General features: G+C 36.9%; 1 protein-coding gene across 2 annotated transcripts; it reads right to left on the bottom strand.

The window, feature by feature from the left end:
- Window positions 1–6,899: 6,899 nt before the first annotated feature.
- On the bottom strand, window positions 6,900–14,128 carry LOC126669250 (PH, RCC1 and FYVE domains-containing protein 1). 2 transcript variants are annotated; one of them, XM_050362667.2, is made up of 11 exons: window positions 13,991–14,128; window positions 12,755–12,836; window positions 11,576–11,789; window positions 11,332–11,418; window positions 11,092–11,181; window positions 10,904–10,990; window positions 10,704–10,802; window positions 8,192–10,282; window positions 7,934–8,080; window positions 7,453–7,844; window positions 6,900–7,354 (listed from the first exon to the last, which is right to left on the bottom strand). In XM_050362667.2, the coding sequence occupies exons 3-11, from the start codon at window positions 11,621–11,623 to the stop codon at window positions 7,138–7,140; spliced, it is 3,258 nt and encodes a 1,085-aa protein (XP_050218624.1). In that variant the 5' UTR covers window positions 11,624–11,789; window positions 12,755–12,836; window positions 13,991–14,128; the 3' UTR covers window positions 6,900–7,137. The 2 variants fall into 2 exon arrangements, with proteins under 2 accessions (XP_050218624.1, XP_050218625.1); XM_050362668.2 differs by lacking the exon at window positions 12,755–12,836.
- Between the last annotated feature and the right edge of the window lie 521 nt (window positions 14,129–14,649).

Here is a 14,649-nt window from a genome sequence, read left to right as displayed (position 1 = left end):
AGTTGTGCCAACAAACTCCCATTCTGAGAAACCTGAAAACCGTAGCCCGAAGCTATCAAACCATGCCACTCTCTAACCATAGGTCTACGTCCAACCTCAGAAATATGGGCCAGACTGCCCGAAGACTTGCGACTCAACGCATCGGCTACCACGTTAGCCTTACCAGGATGGTACTGAATAGTACAGTCGTAGTCTTTCAGCAACTCTAGCCACCTCCTCTGTCTCAGATTCAGCTCTCGCTGATCAAAGATGTACTTCAGACTCTTGTGATCAGTGAAGATCTCGCAAGTCGCACCGTACAAGTAGTGCCTCCAGATCTTCAGAGCAAAAACCACAGCAGCTAACTCCAAGTCATGTGTAGGGTAATTCACCTCATGCTTCTTCAGCTGTCGAGAAGCATAGGCGATCACCTGTCCATGTTGCATCAACACGCAACCTAAGCCAATCCGAGAAGCATCGCAGTACACAGTAAAACCCTCTATGCCAGAAGGCAACGCCAAAACAGGAGCTGTAGTCAGAATCTCCTTCAGCTTCTCGAAACTTGCCTCACACTTGTCGGTCCACTCAAACTTAACACCCTTCTGTGTCAGCTTAGTCAAAGGTGCAGATATTCGAGAAAAATCCTGCACGAACCGACGGTAGTAGCCAGCTAACCCAAGAAAACTCCTGATCTCGGTAACTGACCTCGGCCTCTGCCAATCCATAACCGCCTCAATCTTCTTCGGATCAACCTTGATCCCATCCTTCGACACCACGTGTCCTAAGAAGGTAACCTGTTCCAGCCAAAACTCGCACTTTGAGAACTTAGCATACAACTGATGCTTTCGCAAGGTCTGTAGTATAGTCCTCAAGTGATAAGCATGCTCCTCCTCACTCCGAGAATAAATCAGGATGTCATCAATGAAGACGATAACAAACTGATCCAAAAACGGCTTGAAAACCCGATTCATCATGTCCATAAACGCTGCTGGTGCGTTAGTCAACCCAAATGACATGACCAAAAACTCGAAATGCCCATAACGCGTTCTGAAAGCAGTCTTAGGCACATCGACGTCCCGAATCCGAAGTTGATGATACCCGGATCTCAAGTCAATCTTGGAAAAGCACTTCGCACCTTGCAACTGATCAAACAAGTCGTCGATGCGAGGAAGAGGATATCTGTTCTTGATGGTAGCCTTATTCAACTGTCTGTAGTCGATACAAAGTCGAAAGGAACCATCCTTCTTCTTAACAAACAGAACTGGAGCACCCCACGGAGAAGTGCTCGGTCTGATGAAGCCACTGTCCAACAGTTCTTGTAGCTGCTCCTTCAACTCCTTCAGCTCAGCAGGAGCCATCCGATACGGCGGTATCGAAATAGGACCAGTTCCAGGAACAACGTCAATGCAGAACTCGATATCCCGATCAGGTGGTAATCCAGGCAACTCCTCTGGAAAAACATCAGTGAACTCATTCACTATAGGGACAGTGTTCATACTGCCCACCTCAGCATCCATGTCTCTAACCACAGCTAAGAAAGCTTGACAACCCTTACTCATCATCCGCTTTGCCTTGATTGCAGAAATCAGATTCTTCGGTGTCTCCGCCTTTTCCCCTTGAAAAGAAAAGGGTAGATCACCTGGAATCCGAAACTCAACCGACTTCCCTCGACAGTCGATCGAAGCATAATGGCGCGCCAGCCAATCCATCCCCAAAATCACGTCAAATGAAAGTACATCCAACACAACTAAGTCAGCACGTAAATCTCTTCCATGGATCACCACGGAACACGATGGATACACAACGTCCACAACCACACAGTCAGACAAAGGAGTAGAAACAGATAAAGGTTCACTCAGACTTGTTGGTGTTACACCCAACTTAGCAGCAAAACACGTAGACACAAAAGAATGGGTTGCACCCGCATCAAATAAAACAAGTGCATCTACGAAAGAGATCTGAAGAGTACCTTGCACCACTGCGTTAGACGCATGAGCATCCTGAGGAGTCAAGGCGAAAACTCTGGCCTGACCCTGACTCTGCTGCTGAGAGCTCTACCCGGTACCATAACTGCTAGAACCTCTACCGCCGTGGCCACGGCCTCCAAAACCACGCCCTCCAGAACCTCGGCCCCGCTGGCCACCAAAAGAAGCAGCAGGTTGAGAAAACCCTGCTGGTGTAGAGAACGCTGGTCTCTGACTCTGATAGGATGGCTGAGCAACGCTAGCTGCAGACATCTGCTGCCCAGATGCCTGACATTCTCTTGCGAAGTGACCCGGCTGGCCACAAGTAAAACAACCCCCTGGTGCTAAACGACACTCGCCTGGATGTCGACGTCTGCAGTTCTTGCAGAAAGGAAAACTAGCACCTCCGCTGTTACCGCGCCCAAAACTGCGGCTGCTACCGCTGTTGCCTGAACTGTAGGTGTACGGCTGATAACTCTTCTTGACACCCCTCTTCTTGTTCTTGTACTGAGAAGGTGCCGATTGGTAGCTACCACCACCACTCTGCTGTCCAGGGCCAGAAGACTTCTTGGTCTGAGAAGGACCAGAAATATCCCCAAACTGCAGTAACGAGCTCTCCATACGCCGAGCACTGTCTACTACGTCTGTAAAATCTCTGCGTGTCTCGGTCTGCAAACTCACAAAATCGCGCCCTAAGCCTTTTACGTATCTGTTGTTCACCCTTTCCTGATCTGTCTGCAAGTCCGGCGCGAACCGACCCAACCTCACAAACTCTGTCGTATACTCGGATACTGACCTATCATCCCTAGTAAGTGAGAGCAACCTGTCTCTGTGACCCTCCGTCACTGAAAACGGCAAGAAGAAAGCTCTGAATCTCGCCACAAACTGAGCCCAAGAGATGGTAGCCATGTCAGCATGAACAGAACTACGAAACCAGTTCCCAGCTGAACCCTTCATAGACATCTCTACAAGAACGACGGTCTGACGCTCCGTAGCCTGTAGTCGCCGAGCATTCTGCTCAACCTCCTCGAGAAAATCCAGCGCGTCTCCGGAACCGTCAAACTCCGTTGGCTTCAGCCTCATGTAAGCCAAAACCAAGTCTCTGTCAGTGGTTCCAACACCACCAACTGCTGCACCACCAGCCTGTGGTTGCTGTTGCTGGGCAATCTGACCCAAAACTGCATACTGATCCTGCAAAGCGACCTGTCCCGCTTGCAGCTGCACCTGGTTGAGTTGTAAGGCAGCGACTCCAGCCAAAAACGTGTTGAAGTCGAAATCGCCAAACTCAGGTTGTGCCACACCTGGTGCTTGAGCACCTCCTGCAGCACCGCGTCCAACGCCTCTGCCTCTACCTCTGCCAGCTTGACCTCGGCCACCTCGGCCTCGACCAGCTCGACCCCGACCAGCTGGACCTCTGCCTGCTAGTCCTCTACTAGCATGAACCTCTGGTTCATTCTGATCCACCTCCATAGAGATCGCGTCATCAGCCTCAGCATTTTGCTGAGCCGCAGCACGAGTACGAGTATTCATTCCTAAGAATGAAACAAGAACAATTTTAAATAACACAGCAAATTTCATACCCAAGCATGAAATAGAACAAACACCAATTAAGATTTCCCGAGAAATCAACAATGATAAAAATTTATTCACCCAAGTGAAAATAACAATATAGTAAACAATAAAGCAAATAAATTCACACGACTGACTCACGACATTCCTATAGGAGTAGGCAGAAAGTTTTGAAAACAAAAGATGACGTTTCAAAGACAAGACTCGAATCCTAATTCCGCAGTAGTTCCTAGGGCAAATTAATCACTTAACATGCCAAACAAATTACATTTAACATTTAAAAGGCCTTGGTTTGAAACCAAAGCTCTGATACCAAGTTTGTCACGACCCATTTTCATGAATCGCGACCGGCGCTAGGGTATGGGTATGGTTGTACCAAAACCCGTAGCTAGCCTTGCGGATAATCAATTTATAACATTTAACCAATGTACCTGCATAAAATCACATGCTCGGGGGCAACCGAGACTTCAGCCTAGTCTAGCAGTACATAAAGCAATATATATTTAAATTACGCTTATCTCAGAAAAATCTCCAACAGTATGGCAATATAATATAAATACCATAAACACTGTAATCATGCCACAAGCGATAAAGTAATAGTTGGACAAATCCAACAACAATAGTCAAAAATATAAATAAAAGACTAAGACATGAATAACTGATACTACTACTGCAGTCTAAGAGTTTAAAACAGTTCGACTCTTTTATTCTGAAAATAAAATAAAACCTCCGAGAATGAAGAAACGGAGATCGACCAACGCTCAAATCATAAACCTGGAAAATTTGGGAAAACAACGGGGTCAGATTTACTGAGTAGAGTTTATATAACCATTTACATTTATTAAGTTAAAAACCTTTAAAACGTTTAATAAAACATTTTCATTATGGATTATCAATGAAACCCTAAACCACAATTCTAAATACATTGTCGTGTCGGTGAGACGTATCTCAATAACCGATCCCCGACTATCACTTAATAAATAGTGAGCCCAGGAGACGTATCTTCCACCGGTGCCCTCACTAAGGTGAGACGTATCTCAAACCTACCTCAATACCATAATCATTACCGGTGCGCACGCAGTCCCGATGATGCCCATCGAGTAGCACGTTCCAAATCAAATCCACAATGCCGAAAACAGTTCAAAAGCTGTTTATACATATACATATATACAAAATATCATAGTTGCTTAATAAAGAGGTAAATAGAGATATAAACTCACTGCTTGCTAAATCCACGTGATCCTGACAAGCAATCTAACTCTGGTTCGCCTCTGAAGTACGAACAGTCGACGGGTCTAAATAAAAATATTAAAATCATAATTAAAATCAGACCCTAACTCTAAAGAGTACTAGACACCACATAGGACCAGCACAACGCAAAACCAAGCCACATTTAATAAACACTTATATTAAATGCATTCCAAATATAACCCAAGTTATAAAGTATAAATCATAATAGTTATATATATTAAATTACAATTCGAGTAATTTACTAAACAACTTAATTTAACCCAAGTTAAAATTCATATCAGTGAGTCAGCCGAGTTATTTAAAACTACCAAGCTTCTTCCCACTTGTCGGGCGACCTCAGTCTAACCCAAAGCAAAACTTTATTAAATTTATAAACCCGAGTTTATAAATTAAAATGACTTAATAAAATAATTATCCATTTAAAAATTAAATTCAATATCTTGCAATTTAAGTAACCTAAGTTACAACCCAAAACTTAACCATTTTAAGTTTATAAAAGTTTAGGGACTAAACTGTATTTTAGCCAATTAGGGACTAAACTGTACTTTAGCCAATTTGATACCTGAAAACAATTTAATTATTTTTGTTATAATTAAACCAAAGCATAGAGTTTCTAACCCAAAAACTTAGTTAGTTAAGTTATAAAACGTTCAGGGGTTAAATTGTAATTTAGCCAAATTCATGACAATTCGATATTCGAAATTAATTTAATTGCTCGTTTTCCGATATACTAATTTATAGGATAAACAAAATCCAAAAAGTTATCCTATAGGTAAAACTTAACTTGAATACGCTTTTAGAAACTTTAGGGGCTAAATTGCAAATTAGCCAAATTGACATTTCGATTAAGTTTAAATATAATTACTCGAGTAATTATATTAATATTTAATGGAAAATTATTTGAATGTAAAAAAAAAACATTCTGGCAGCCCAAGCTAACCCCTTGATAAGACTTCATGGTAAATATTATCTAATTTTCCTAAAAAACCTCAAAAAGATTCAAAAATTTAGAACAACAGTCAAAACTAAAGCCTATTTCAGATTATGTGATAAATGGAGAGCAACAAGTATTATTCAAGTTTAATTGTTTTAAAAATCATCAATTTTAGCGTATTTTACAATTTGAACACAAATTTTCAATTTTAGTAATTTAATACATGAACTACTGTTATTTTGCAATTCAAAATGCCGAATTTTTTTCGTAAAAAATGGTGACATGGGACCAGTATAAACACTCCTCTGGCGTCCACATCGATATTTTTTCTGACGGAAAATTGCTATATGTTTCGAATTATAAATTTTTTAAAATTTAAAATTCAAAATTGGAAAAAATTAAGTCATGATATTATATAAAAAATTCTTCTATATAATATCATGACTTAACCAATATTCCTTCTTAACTACTTTTGTAAGGGTATTTATTTTTGTAGAATTTAAGCCTAATGTTTAAAATGTTACGAAACAAATTCTAACATTTTCAATTTTAGGTTTTATATCTCAATTTCGAATTTTGGTCATTTTGTTATTTTCTTTTAGGCTACATAGTGTAAAAACACGAAAGATTATGATTTTATTTGTAACGTTTTTAAAATGTTGGAGTTTAATATGCCAATAGATGTATTTAAAATGACTGCCACGTATGCAAACAACTGCCGAAAAATGATCTAGGATATAAAATACAAAAAATAGATTGATTGAGATTTGTTTTATCACGTTTTGAACATTAGATTTAAATCGCTACAAAAATGAAACTTTGAAATTTATTTCTGCAATACCATATGATTTTCTTAACATTTGCGATTTATACCAAACAATCATTCATTCATTTTCTAGATAATAGATGCCCAATTTCAATATGATTCGTTTTGCTACCTAATTTTCTCTTGATCTACATATTATTTGAATAAGAGAAATAGTTAAATAAATAAAAAGGATTTTCTGCATTTTATTAAATACTCAACATTTACTACACAATCACCAATGTTGAAAGCAGTGTTTTAAAACCTCAATTGTATGGACAACATTATTGTATCTTTTAGCTCTAGCAACTTCAAGAGCAGTTTGACAATCATTCGCTGAATTTGCATTTCGAACAAAAATAGCAGAAATTAAACAACATAACTACATCAAACTGAATAATCCTGAATCATTTACTTTGTAATCTTTCTAAATCATTTATAATCAGATCATTACATGTACACTTATTAATCCGAATCCGAGTTCTATTAACGAAATAAATGATACAACTAGTAAGTACAAGAATGGTAAGGTCATTTTCCTAACAAAAACTTCTATTCTACTGTACAACTATCACATTTCTCTTAAAAATCACAGAATAGTGAACAACAGCTACGATTAACCAACATGAAGTTTATTATGAAGTTTCAGACGGTTGTCCGCCCTCACTTATATCCTCAGCTTGGCTGGTGGATGATGCCAAAATGGCCGCTGCTGTGGCGGCAGAGGGCGAGGCCGGAGTAGATGATGAGCCAATTGCTGCATTTGCTCCCGGTGGACTGTACCTCCTCAGCAGCCTATCTTTGTTATCTTTCCACCACATTTCTGCTTGCTGCTCCTGAAACCTTCTTTTACTGCATCACCATTCAAGCCAATGTACATGGTTTAATTTTTTTCCGTAAAATATATGAATGTTCGTTCTTTAAGATGCAATAATTATTCACTCGACTACCTGAATTTAACACGTTTGAAGAGCTTTACGCCATTGGAACGTTGGACGAAAGTCACATAAACTCCAGCTTCAAATTGTTCGATACTTTCTCCTTCCTTTTTCGAGACTATAGTGTCAGCCTCCGTATTCCTACTAGAAGAAACAGATAATCTATGACTGTCCTGAAGAGCATTTCCATTATGAGGTAACTCACTTGCTCGATCTTCAAGCCTCTTATCCCGCGTTGTATCAGATGTATGTTTCAGGCTTGACACTGATGATGAGCTTTCTGTCAATGAAGCACTTTTCGATGCACCATATGTGTGTAGAAACGTTTCAATTTGACTGCTCACAGCTTTAAAATTTTCCATTTCTTGAACATCTGGAGGCAACTGCTCCGTCATTTCTTTCAGCTGAATCACAAAAAATGCAGCACCGCCTTGGATTTTTGTTTTTTCAATACAATACAATCATACAAAAATGAAGTTAATTTAAAGTATACCTGTTCTGCAATGGACTTAACCAGTTTCTTGGCTTCTTTGGACTTCGACGATTCTGATGTAGCCAACAATGCAGTTTCTTTAGCTTGTTTCTGAAGTCTTAGAATCTCAATGTCCTGCGCATCACATTTTTGCTTGACGGATTTCATCTGAAGTCAAGGCACGTATAAGAGAAAGAAAAATAAGTTAGTTACTTTTTTATCTTTTTAGCTGAAAAAAGGGAACAAAAAATTACAAAGTAGAGTTGAAAATATTGTTACTTGGTTTTGCATTTTAGTCATGTCAAGCTTCAAAATCTCATTGGTCTTTTTCAGGCTATCAATGACACTCCTAGAGAAACCAGGAGTAACAGAACGTGGAGGGCTCGGTCTCCTCGAGTATGGTGAAACGGGTCTCGAATTGCTGATAGGCTGAGGTGAGTTGATAGGAGACGGGGGTATTGGTGAGGGAATAGGCTTCCAAGTATTTTGAATAGCACTGAGTGAACTTGGAAATGAAATGTCTTTTAGCTGTAAGAGATTCGGAACTTGAGAAGCTCGGACAATAGAAGAAGAATCAGTTCTCATTCCGGGCCTTCCTGACTTAATTTCGAGGTATTTTATTGGTTCTGTTGTGGGAGACAGTAATGTTCTTGACGGCCTAGACTCTCCCCTGTCCATTCTCTCCCTACTGTCTATTGAACGGCGTGGGGTGGTAACTTTTCTGTTTATGTTATAACTACCAGTGTCGCCAGTTTTAAGTTTTGCATAGCAAGCATCGCAGACACGATGAGGTTTCCCTGGAGTTGGAGCTAATGCTGCTTTCAATGCTTTTTTGGAACTGCAAGCATGACAATGAACCAGCCCACAATTGTAACAATTGTGTCTCTTTCGCGTAAATCCAAATGCTTGCCGGCAACCTGAACAAACGGATTGATCTGCTCCAGAAACCCACTTGTGGATGCATATGCTGGTGGTGAAATTTGAGCCACATGATATGTTTTTAACATGCCTATCTCTTAGAGCTTCGACGAGAGTTGGAATTCTCCGGTCTTCCGTGTCTCCATGCCCCAACCGGCCGTTGGCGCCCTTTCCCCACGTGTACAATTCACTTCTCGAGGTGAGCACAGCAACATGGTATGCACCGCAAGATACTTCTTCAACAAATTCACCAACCAAATTATCTTGCACCAAGGAAGGCACTTTTCCATCAGAGGATGGATTGCCTAGTTGACCGTGTGCAGTTCCGCCCATAGTAAACACATGACCGGAGGTTGTAAGGGCAACCGTCAAAGTATGCCCACAGGCTATTTGGTAGAAGTTGTAGTCTATAAGGGTGGAGACACAAGTAGGAAGTAAATATGTGTCCTTACTTCCATGACCCAAACGGTGTTTGTCGCCATCACCCCAAGTGAACAATTTTCTCGAGGAAACATTTGAGCCTGCTTGGCTCATAACCTCTACGATAGCTGCAGTATGCCAGAGTCCGCATGCTACTTTTATAGTCTTTAATCCACTCAGTAACTGCACTTCTTTAGGAAACGCCACACTTTCTCTATCTCCATGCCCCAAAACACCAAAAGCCCCATCACCAAATGTAAACAATTTCCCGTTTGAGGTTGCTAGAGCCGAATGCCATGTTCCACAGGCAATGGATAAAACCTGAAGTCCTTCTAAAGGAGAAGAAACCCTTTTTGGTATCCAGTGGCTAACATCAGTGCCTTGACCAAGAAGTCCGGCATTATGTTTGCCATCACCCCAAGTATACAAGTCACCTGATGTAGAGATAGCACATGTATGATACTCACCACAAGCAACATAGTCAACATTAGTAACTGCAAGAAACTCAACGAGTCGAGGACAACTAAAATCTGTTTCCATTCCATGACCGAGTCTCCCCCCAGATTCCTCTCCCCAAGTAAATACCTCCCCTTGTCTTGTTACGAGACCAACATGACGCACCCCACAAGCAATCTGCTGAACATCAAGAACTACATTAGATTCTAAGGGTTTAGGAGTCAGCACATCATTCTTTAAAGGAATTGAGCTCAGGGACCCATCAGGCAGAACTACATCACTCCAAACTTCTCCCCATAAATAAACATCACCTAATGATTCTATATCATCTGGACCTGATCCACCACTTGAACAACTAGGAGTGCTTGAAACACTAATCCGAAAACCATCTCCACCGCCACTTGTTCTTAGTTGCATATTTGCACGTTCTGACCCCGCATCTGAGCTTGTTGTATTCAAAGGAGTATCACGAGGACCTAAATCAATAGACACTCTCCCACGATTAAGACTTGAAGATATATCTAGAGTTGCACCAAATGTACGACCATTTTGAAAAAGGTCTCCACCATCAGTCAACTGCAGCAAAAAGATGTGGATACCAGAATTAATACTTCTAAAATATTAATCTTATGAAGACGTCAGATTGTAAACAACAACAGATGCATCAATATATTTTGCTGTTTTACAAATTCATGGCCATTCAGATGCTTGATCCTCTTTGGCTACATGGCAAAACAGAAATAAGTTTATTTATAGGAGATAGCTGTAGATTTCAATTAATGACGAATAACATTGCATGATTATGAGACAGTAGAACCGCATAAAATGTAAAGCCTTCATTTTATGCAGCTTTACTAAAACTAGCAGACTATCTTCAATATGGTTGAAAAAATCACAAATTTTGACATAAAGAAATGATCACAAATTTTGACATAAAGAAATGAAACGTCATTCACATAAGTCTATTCACATATATTTGGCGTTAATGGAAACTCACATCAGAAATATCACTCCTTGTTCGTCTACCACGATTCCTTCCAATCAATGCCTTAAGGCCTGCAAGCCACACCTCCGCCTCAACTTTGTCCTTGCAAATCTACGGGTTAAAAGAAACAACGAGCATTTAGATATCAACAAATCATCAAGATGAAGATTAACTAGATACCTCTAATATAGTTACTCGCAATAATGACTGACCAAATCAAGAGTTCTGTCACCGTTGTTATAAAGTAGCGAAAATGACAAGTAATCCTTTTCAGGGCGTAGGAATCTTCTAAAAACAGCCTGTCAAAATATGCATAAAGAAAATAAACTATTTCTGTTAGTTCAGTTAGCTATGATATATATCATGAACTAGCTCTCAAGATAAAAGTATTTTAACTCACAGTTCTCTGTCCTGGGATAATCCGCGAGACGGAAGATAATTTCAGATTCTTTTCTTCTCCATGTGACAACCAAATCAATGATGTTTCATCCTGTTAATATCACTAAAATTCAAATTATTTATAAACTTGAGGCTATCTACATCACGTATATTATAAACATCCATATCATGAGATGTTCTGTCTAGTGATAATTGATCAAATTAAACTGTGAATTTTGTCAGTAAAATAGCAGAAACTCACGGGAGAAACTCGAAATGCACGAAACTTGGGTTTTCCTTTCCGGCTATATTTGATTAACTGAGTCCCTTTCTTCAAAGTAACAAGTGCCTTCAAAACACAAAATCAAAAGAATCAAAAACTATATTAAATTAAGAACATCATCCAAAAATATATTCTTTCACATTAATTCACAGTCTTGCCGTTTTATAAAAAAAATCTTTGATTGCAAAAAGGGGAAATGAAGAAAAGAAAAAAGAAAACAAACTTGCTCGATGTCACGATCAGAATTGCCATAAATAACAGGATCTGCCATTCCATCTGAAAAATTAGCAGGAGAAGAAGCTCAACCGACAACAACTGCATCAGGTGGTGCGGCGGCGGCGACTTCAATGCCCAAGTCTTCATAGATGCATATGTTTTTTGCTACTTCAGTTTGCCCTCTCATCAACCTTTCTTTTCTTCTTTTAATCAATTTTCCCCTAAATTAAACCAACAAGATGAACAAATCAAACCTAATTCAATTCAAGAATTTGGAGATAATTATAGAGTGTGAATTAATGTGAAACAAATCTAGATCAGGAAAATTTGACCCATCAAGAAATAGAAAATTGGATGTGAAGAGATGTTTTAGGGAAGTTTGCAGCTCAAAGGTCAGATATTGGCGCGCCTCTTTGTTTGCCGCCACGTTTAATACCTAATTAAACTGTTTTTCAAATTTTTATGAGTAATTTTTATTGTTTTTTAAAAATAATTTTTTTATTAAAGAATTTACAAATAGAACGGTGATAAGCTGACGCGTTATTAAATTTTAATAAAAATGAAGCTGAAGTCACATTATTATCTTCTAATCTATCTATATCTATACTATATATAAAAACACGGAGGGGGGACAAGCAAATTTACCGAATAATCCTTTTCAGTTTAGCATTAAATAAAGGTTTTATAGTCATTACCTAATTAGTAATTAATTAATCACTATTGTAATTAAAATCTTAATTAGAATAGGTAGCTAACTTATCTCCAATTTAGTTTTAATATGTAAAAAATAACTAAATTATCTCCAAATTAGTAGGAATACCTATCTTTTAGTTTGATTGAATTACAAAATTAAAATACTGTATTTGGTCAATATATTATTATTTAAATTTCTATCTTATTATTATTTTTAAAGATATTATTAATAAAATTAAATTAATTATTTAATTATGGTTATTATAAAACCAAAAGAAGAATAAATTCAGTATGGAACAAATTTAATAACCGAATATATTATATTTACTTTTACAAAAATTCTTAATTAATTTAATATTAATTATAAATAAAAAATTGATATAATTATAATAAATTTACTAATAGGTCTATTGACGTATTACGTTACGAGCCACGTGCATAGCACGTAATGCGAAACTAGTATTATTAAAAAAGTGGATGTTGATGAACTAACCATCCATGACTCTAGTCGAGCAATCTTTAATATTAGCTCAGTCCTTGTTTTAACTTCTGCAACGAAAGTTATCTTATAATACCTATAAAGTGATAAATTAAAGTCAGCTATCAAAAAAACAAACCACATTCTCTACAACAATAGTTATTTCTTTTGCATTTTATCAAAATAATAAATAAATTTAACTATCTAAAAAAATTAAGTACAAATAATTGATAAAAAACACAAACATTTAATTTTAAAAAATGAAATTAACTGTTTTCATCACAATTGCAAAACAAATTATAAAAATTAAAAGATTTGGTGGTCGCAATTATTAAAAATATAGAGTTTTGAATTTAAAAAATAGTTTGGACTTTTATTTTAAATCAGCGAATATAGTATTTAAATAAAATTATTTTTGTGGCACTTAATAGTTTATGGATAAATTCTTTTATAACTATTGTATATATATATCAGGCATACAATTAGTTTTGTGTATTAAAATGACCATACTTTCCTATGAACAACTAACAATATATTTACGTCTTTGAATATAAGTTTGAACTTTAAATTTAATTTATATCTCGAAGGGGCGCGAGGGTTATTTTACTATCATTAATTTAAAATCTAAATGATGGGTTAAGTTTGTGTGGACACTTATTATTTTTACAGAATGGTCACCGATTTTTAAATTTTAATATTTTTATTACCAAAATTTAATTTTATCAACAACAGCAAGTCATTAAATAGTTTTTGATGAATTTTGTTTACATGAAAGATATGGATAGAATACTTAGCATATTTTATTTATTTCTAGATTATATATAAAACAAGATAGTTAATTTTAAAATATAGAAAAATTGGATATTTTCACTAGTTCGAACGTCGATAGAGGAAGTGTGACTAATAGAATATCGTCGTCTAATATTTGAGGGGGAATGACACATTTTGCTCTAAAATGACTCTGCTTATAATCATTGAGGTTATCTTTCTACCTTCTCATATTTATCTAATGAAGATTAGCTTTTAAAAAAAAAAAAACATCAGATGTTACATAAGTAATTATCCATTCTAAATTCGTCAACGACATCCGTTGTTGATAAAATGAAAAAAAATTAAAAATTAAAATTAGATAACTATTCTATAAAAACAACATAATTAAAAAATCGTAAAAATTTAAAATTTTCTAAAATGATGCTAAACATTTGTAAAAGAAACAAGAAATATCCACAGATAGAGAAAGTTGATACGTACTTTTATGATGCTCAAAGCCAAAATTTGTTGAAGGAGCAACAGCAAGAAATAACAATGTAAGCAGCAGCAAGGAGAAGGAATTGAGAGGAGCCATTCATTTTGTTTTTTGTTTTTTTAACATAAATTCACCCTATAATTATTGAAAAATATGAACAAAAAAAGTATTTATTCTTCAGGAATTGCTAATTTTAGACCAAAACAGTTACTCAAATTGGCTATGGTTTCTCAAAACCTTTGGCTTACCTTTCTTTTAATTTTCTGTATCTGTGGAAGTGGCTCCCTCAAGTTTTTGACTAACACTTTATTACAAAATTATCCAACGGTTTAAATTTTACTTTAAAAATTAAGGCCTAATTACTCAAAAACCCCCCACCTTTCACTTTGTTTTCGTTTATACCCTGACCTAGGAAAAATGTCATAAATACTACTGACCTTGTCATTATGTTTCGCCCGTACCCTCGAGGTATTAAATTGATCTCTTTTCATTTGAAAAAGAGTTTAAAATAATCCTTCATTTTTAGCATATATTCTAATTACACGTCAATGTTATTAATTATACAAAAACACCTTCTTCTTTAAAAAATTCAACTAATAATAATAATTTAATTTATATTAATTATCAATAATTTGTTAAAAATAAAAAACCGTAAATTTTTTTA

Source organism: Mercurialis annua, linkage group LG2 (assembly GCF_937616625.2).
Source record: "Mercurialis annua linkage group LG2, ddMerAnnu1.2, whole genome shotgun sequence".
Lineage (NCBI taxonomy): Eukaryota > Viridiplantae > Streptophyta > Magnoliopsida > Malpighiales > Euphorbiaceae > Mercurialis > Mercurialis annua.
The sequence above is the reverse complement of the archived record's forward strand: the minus strand, read 5'-3'. Positions and strand labels throughout refer to the sequence as shown.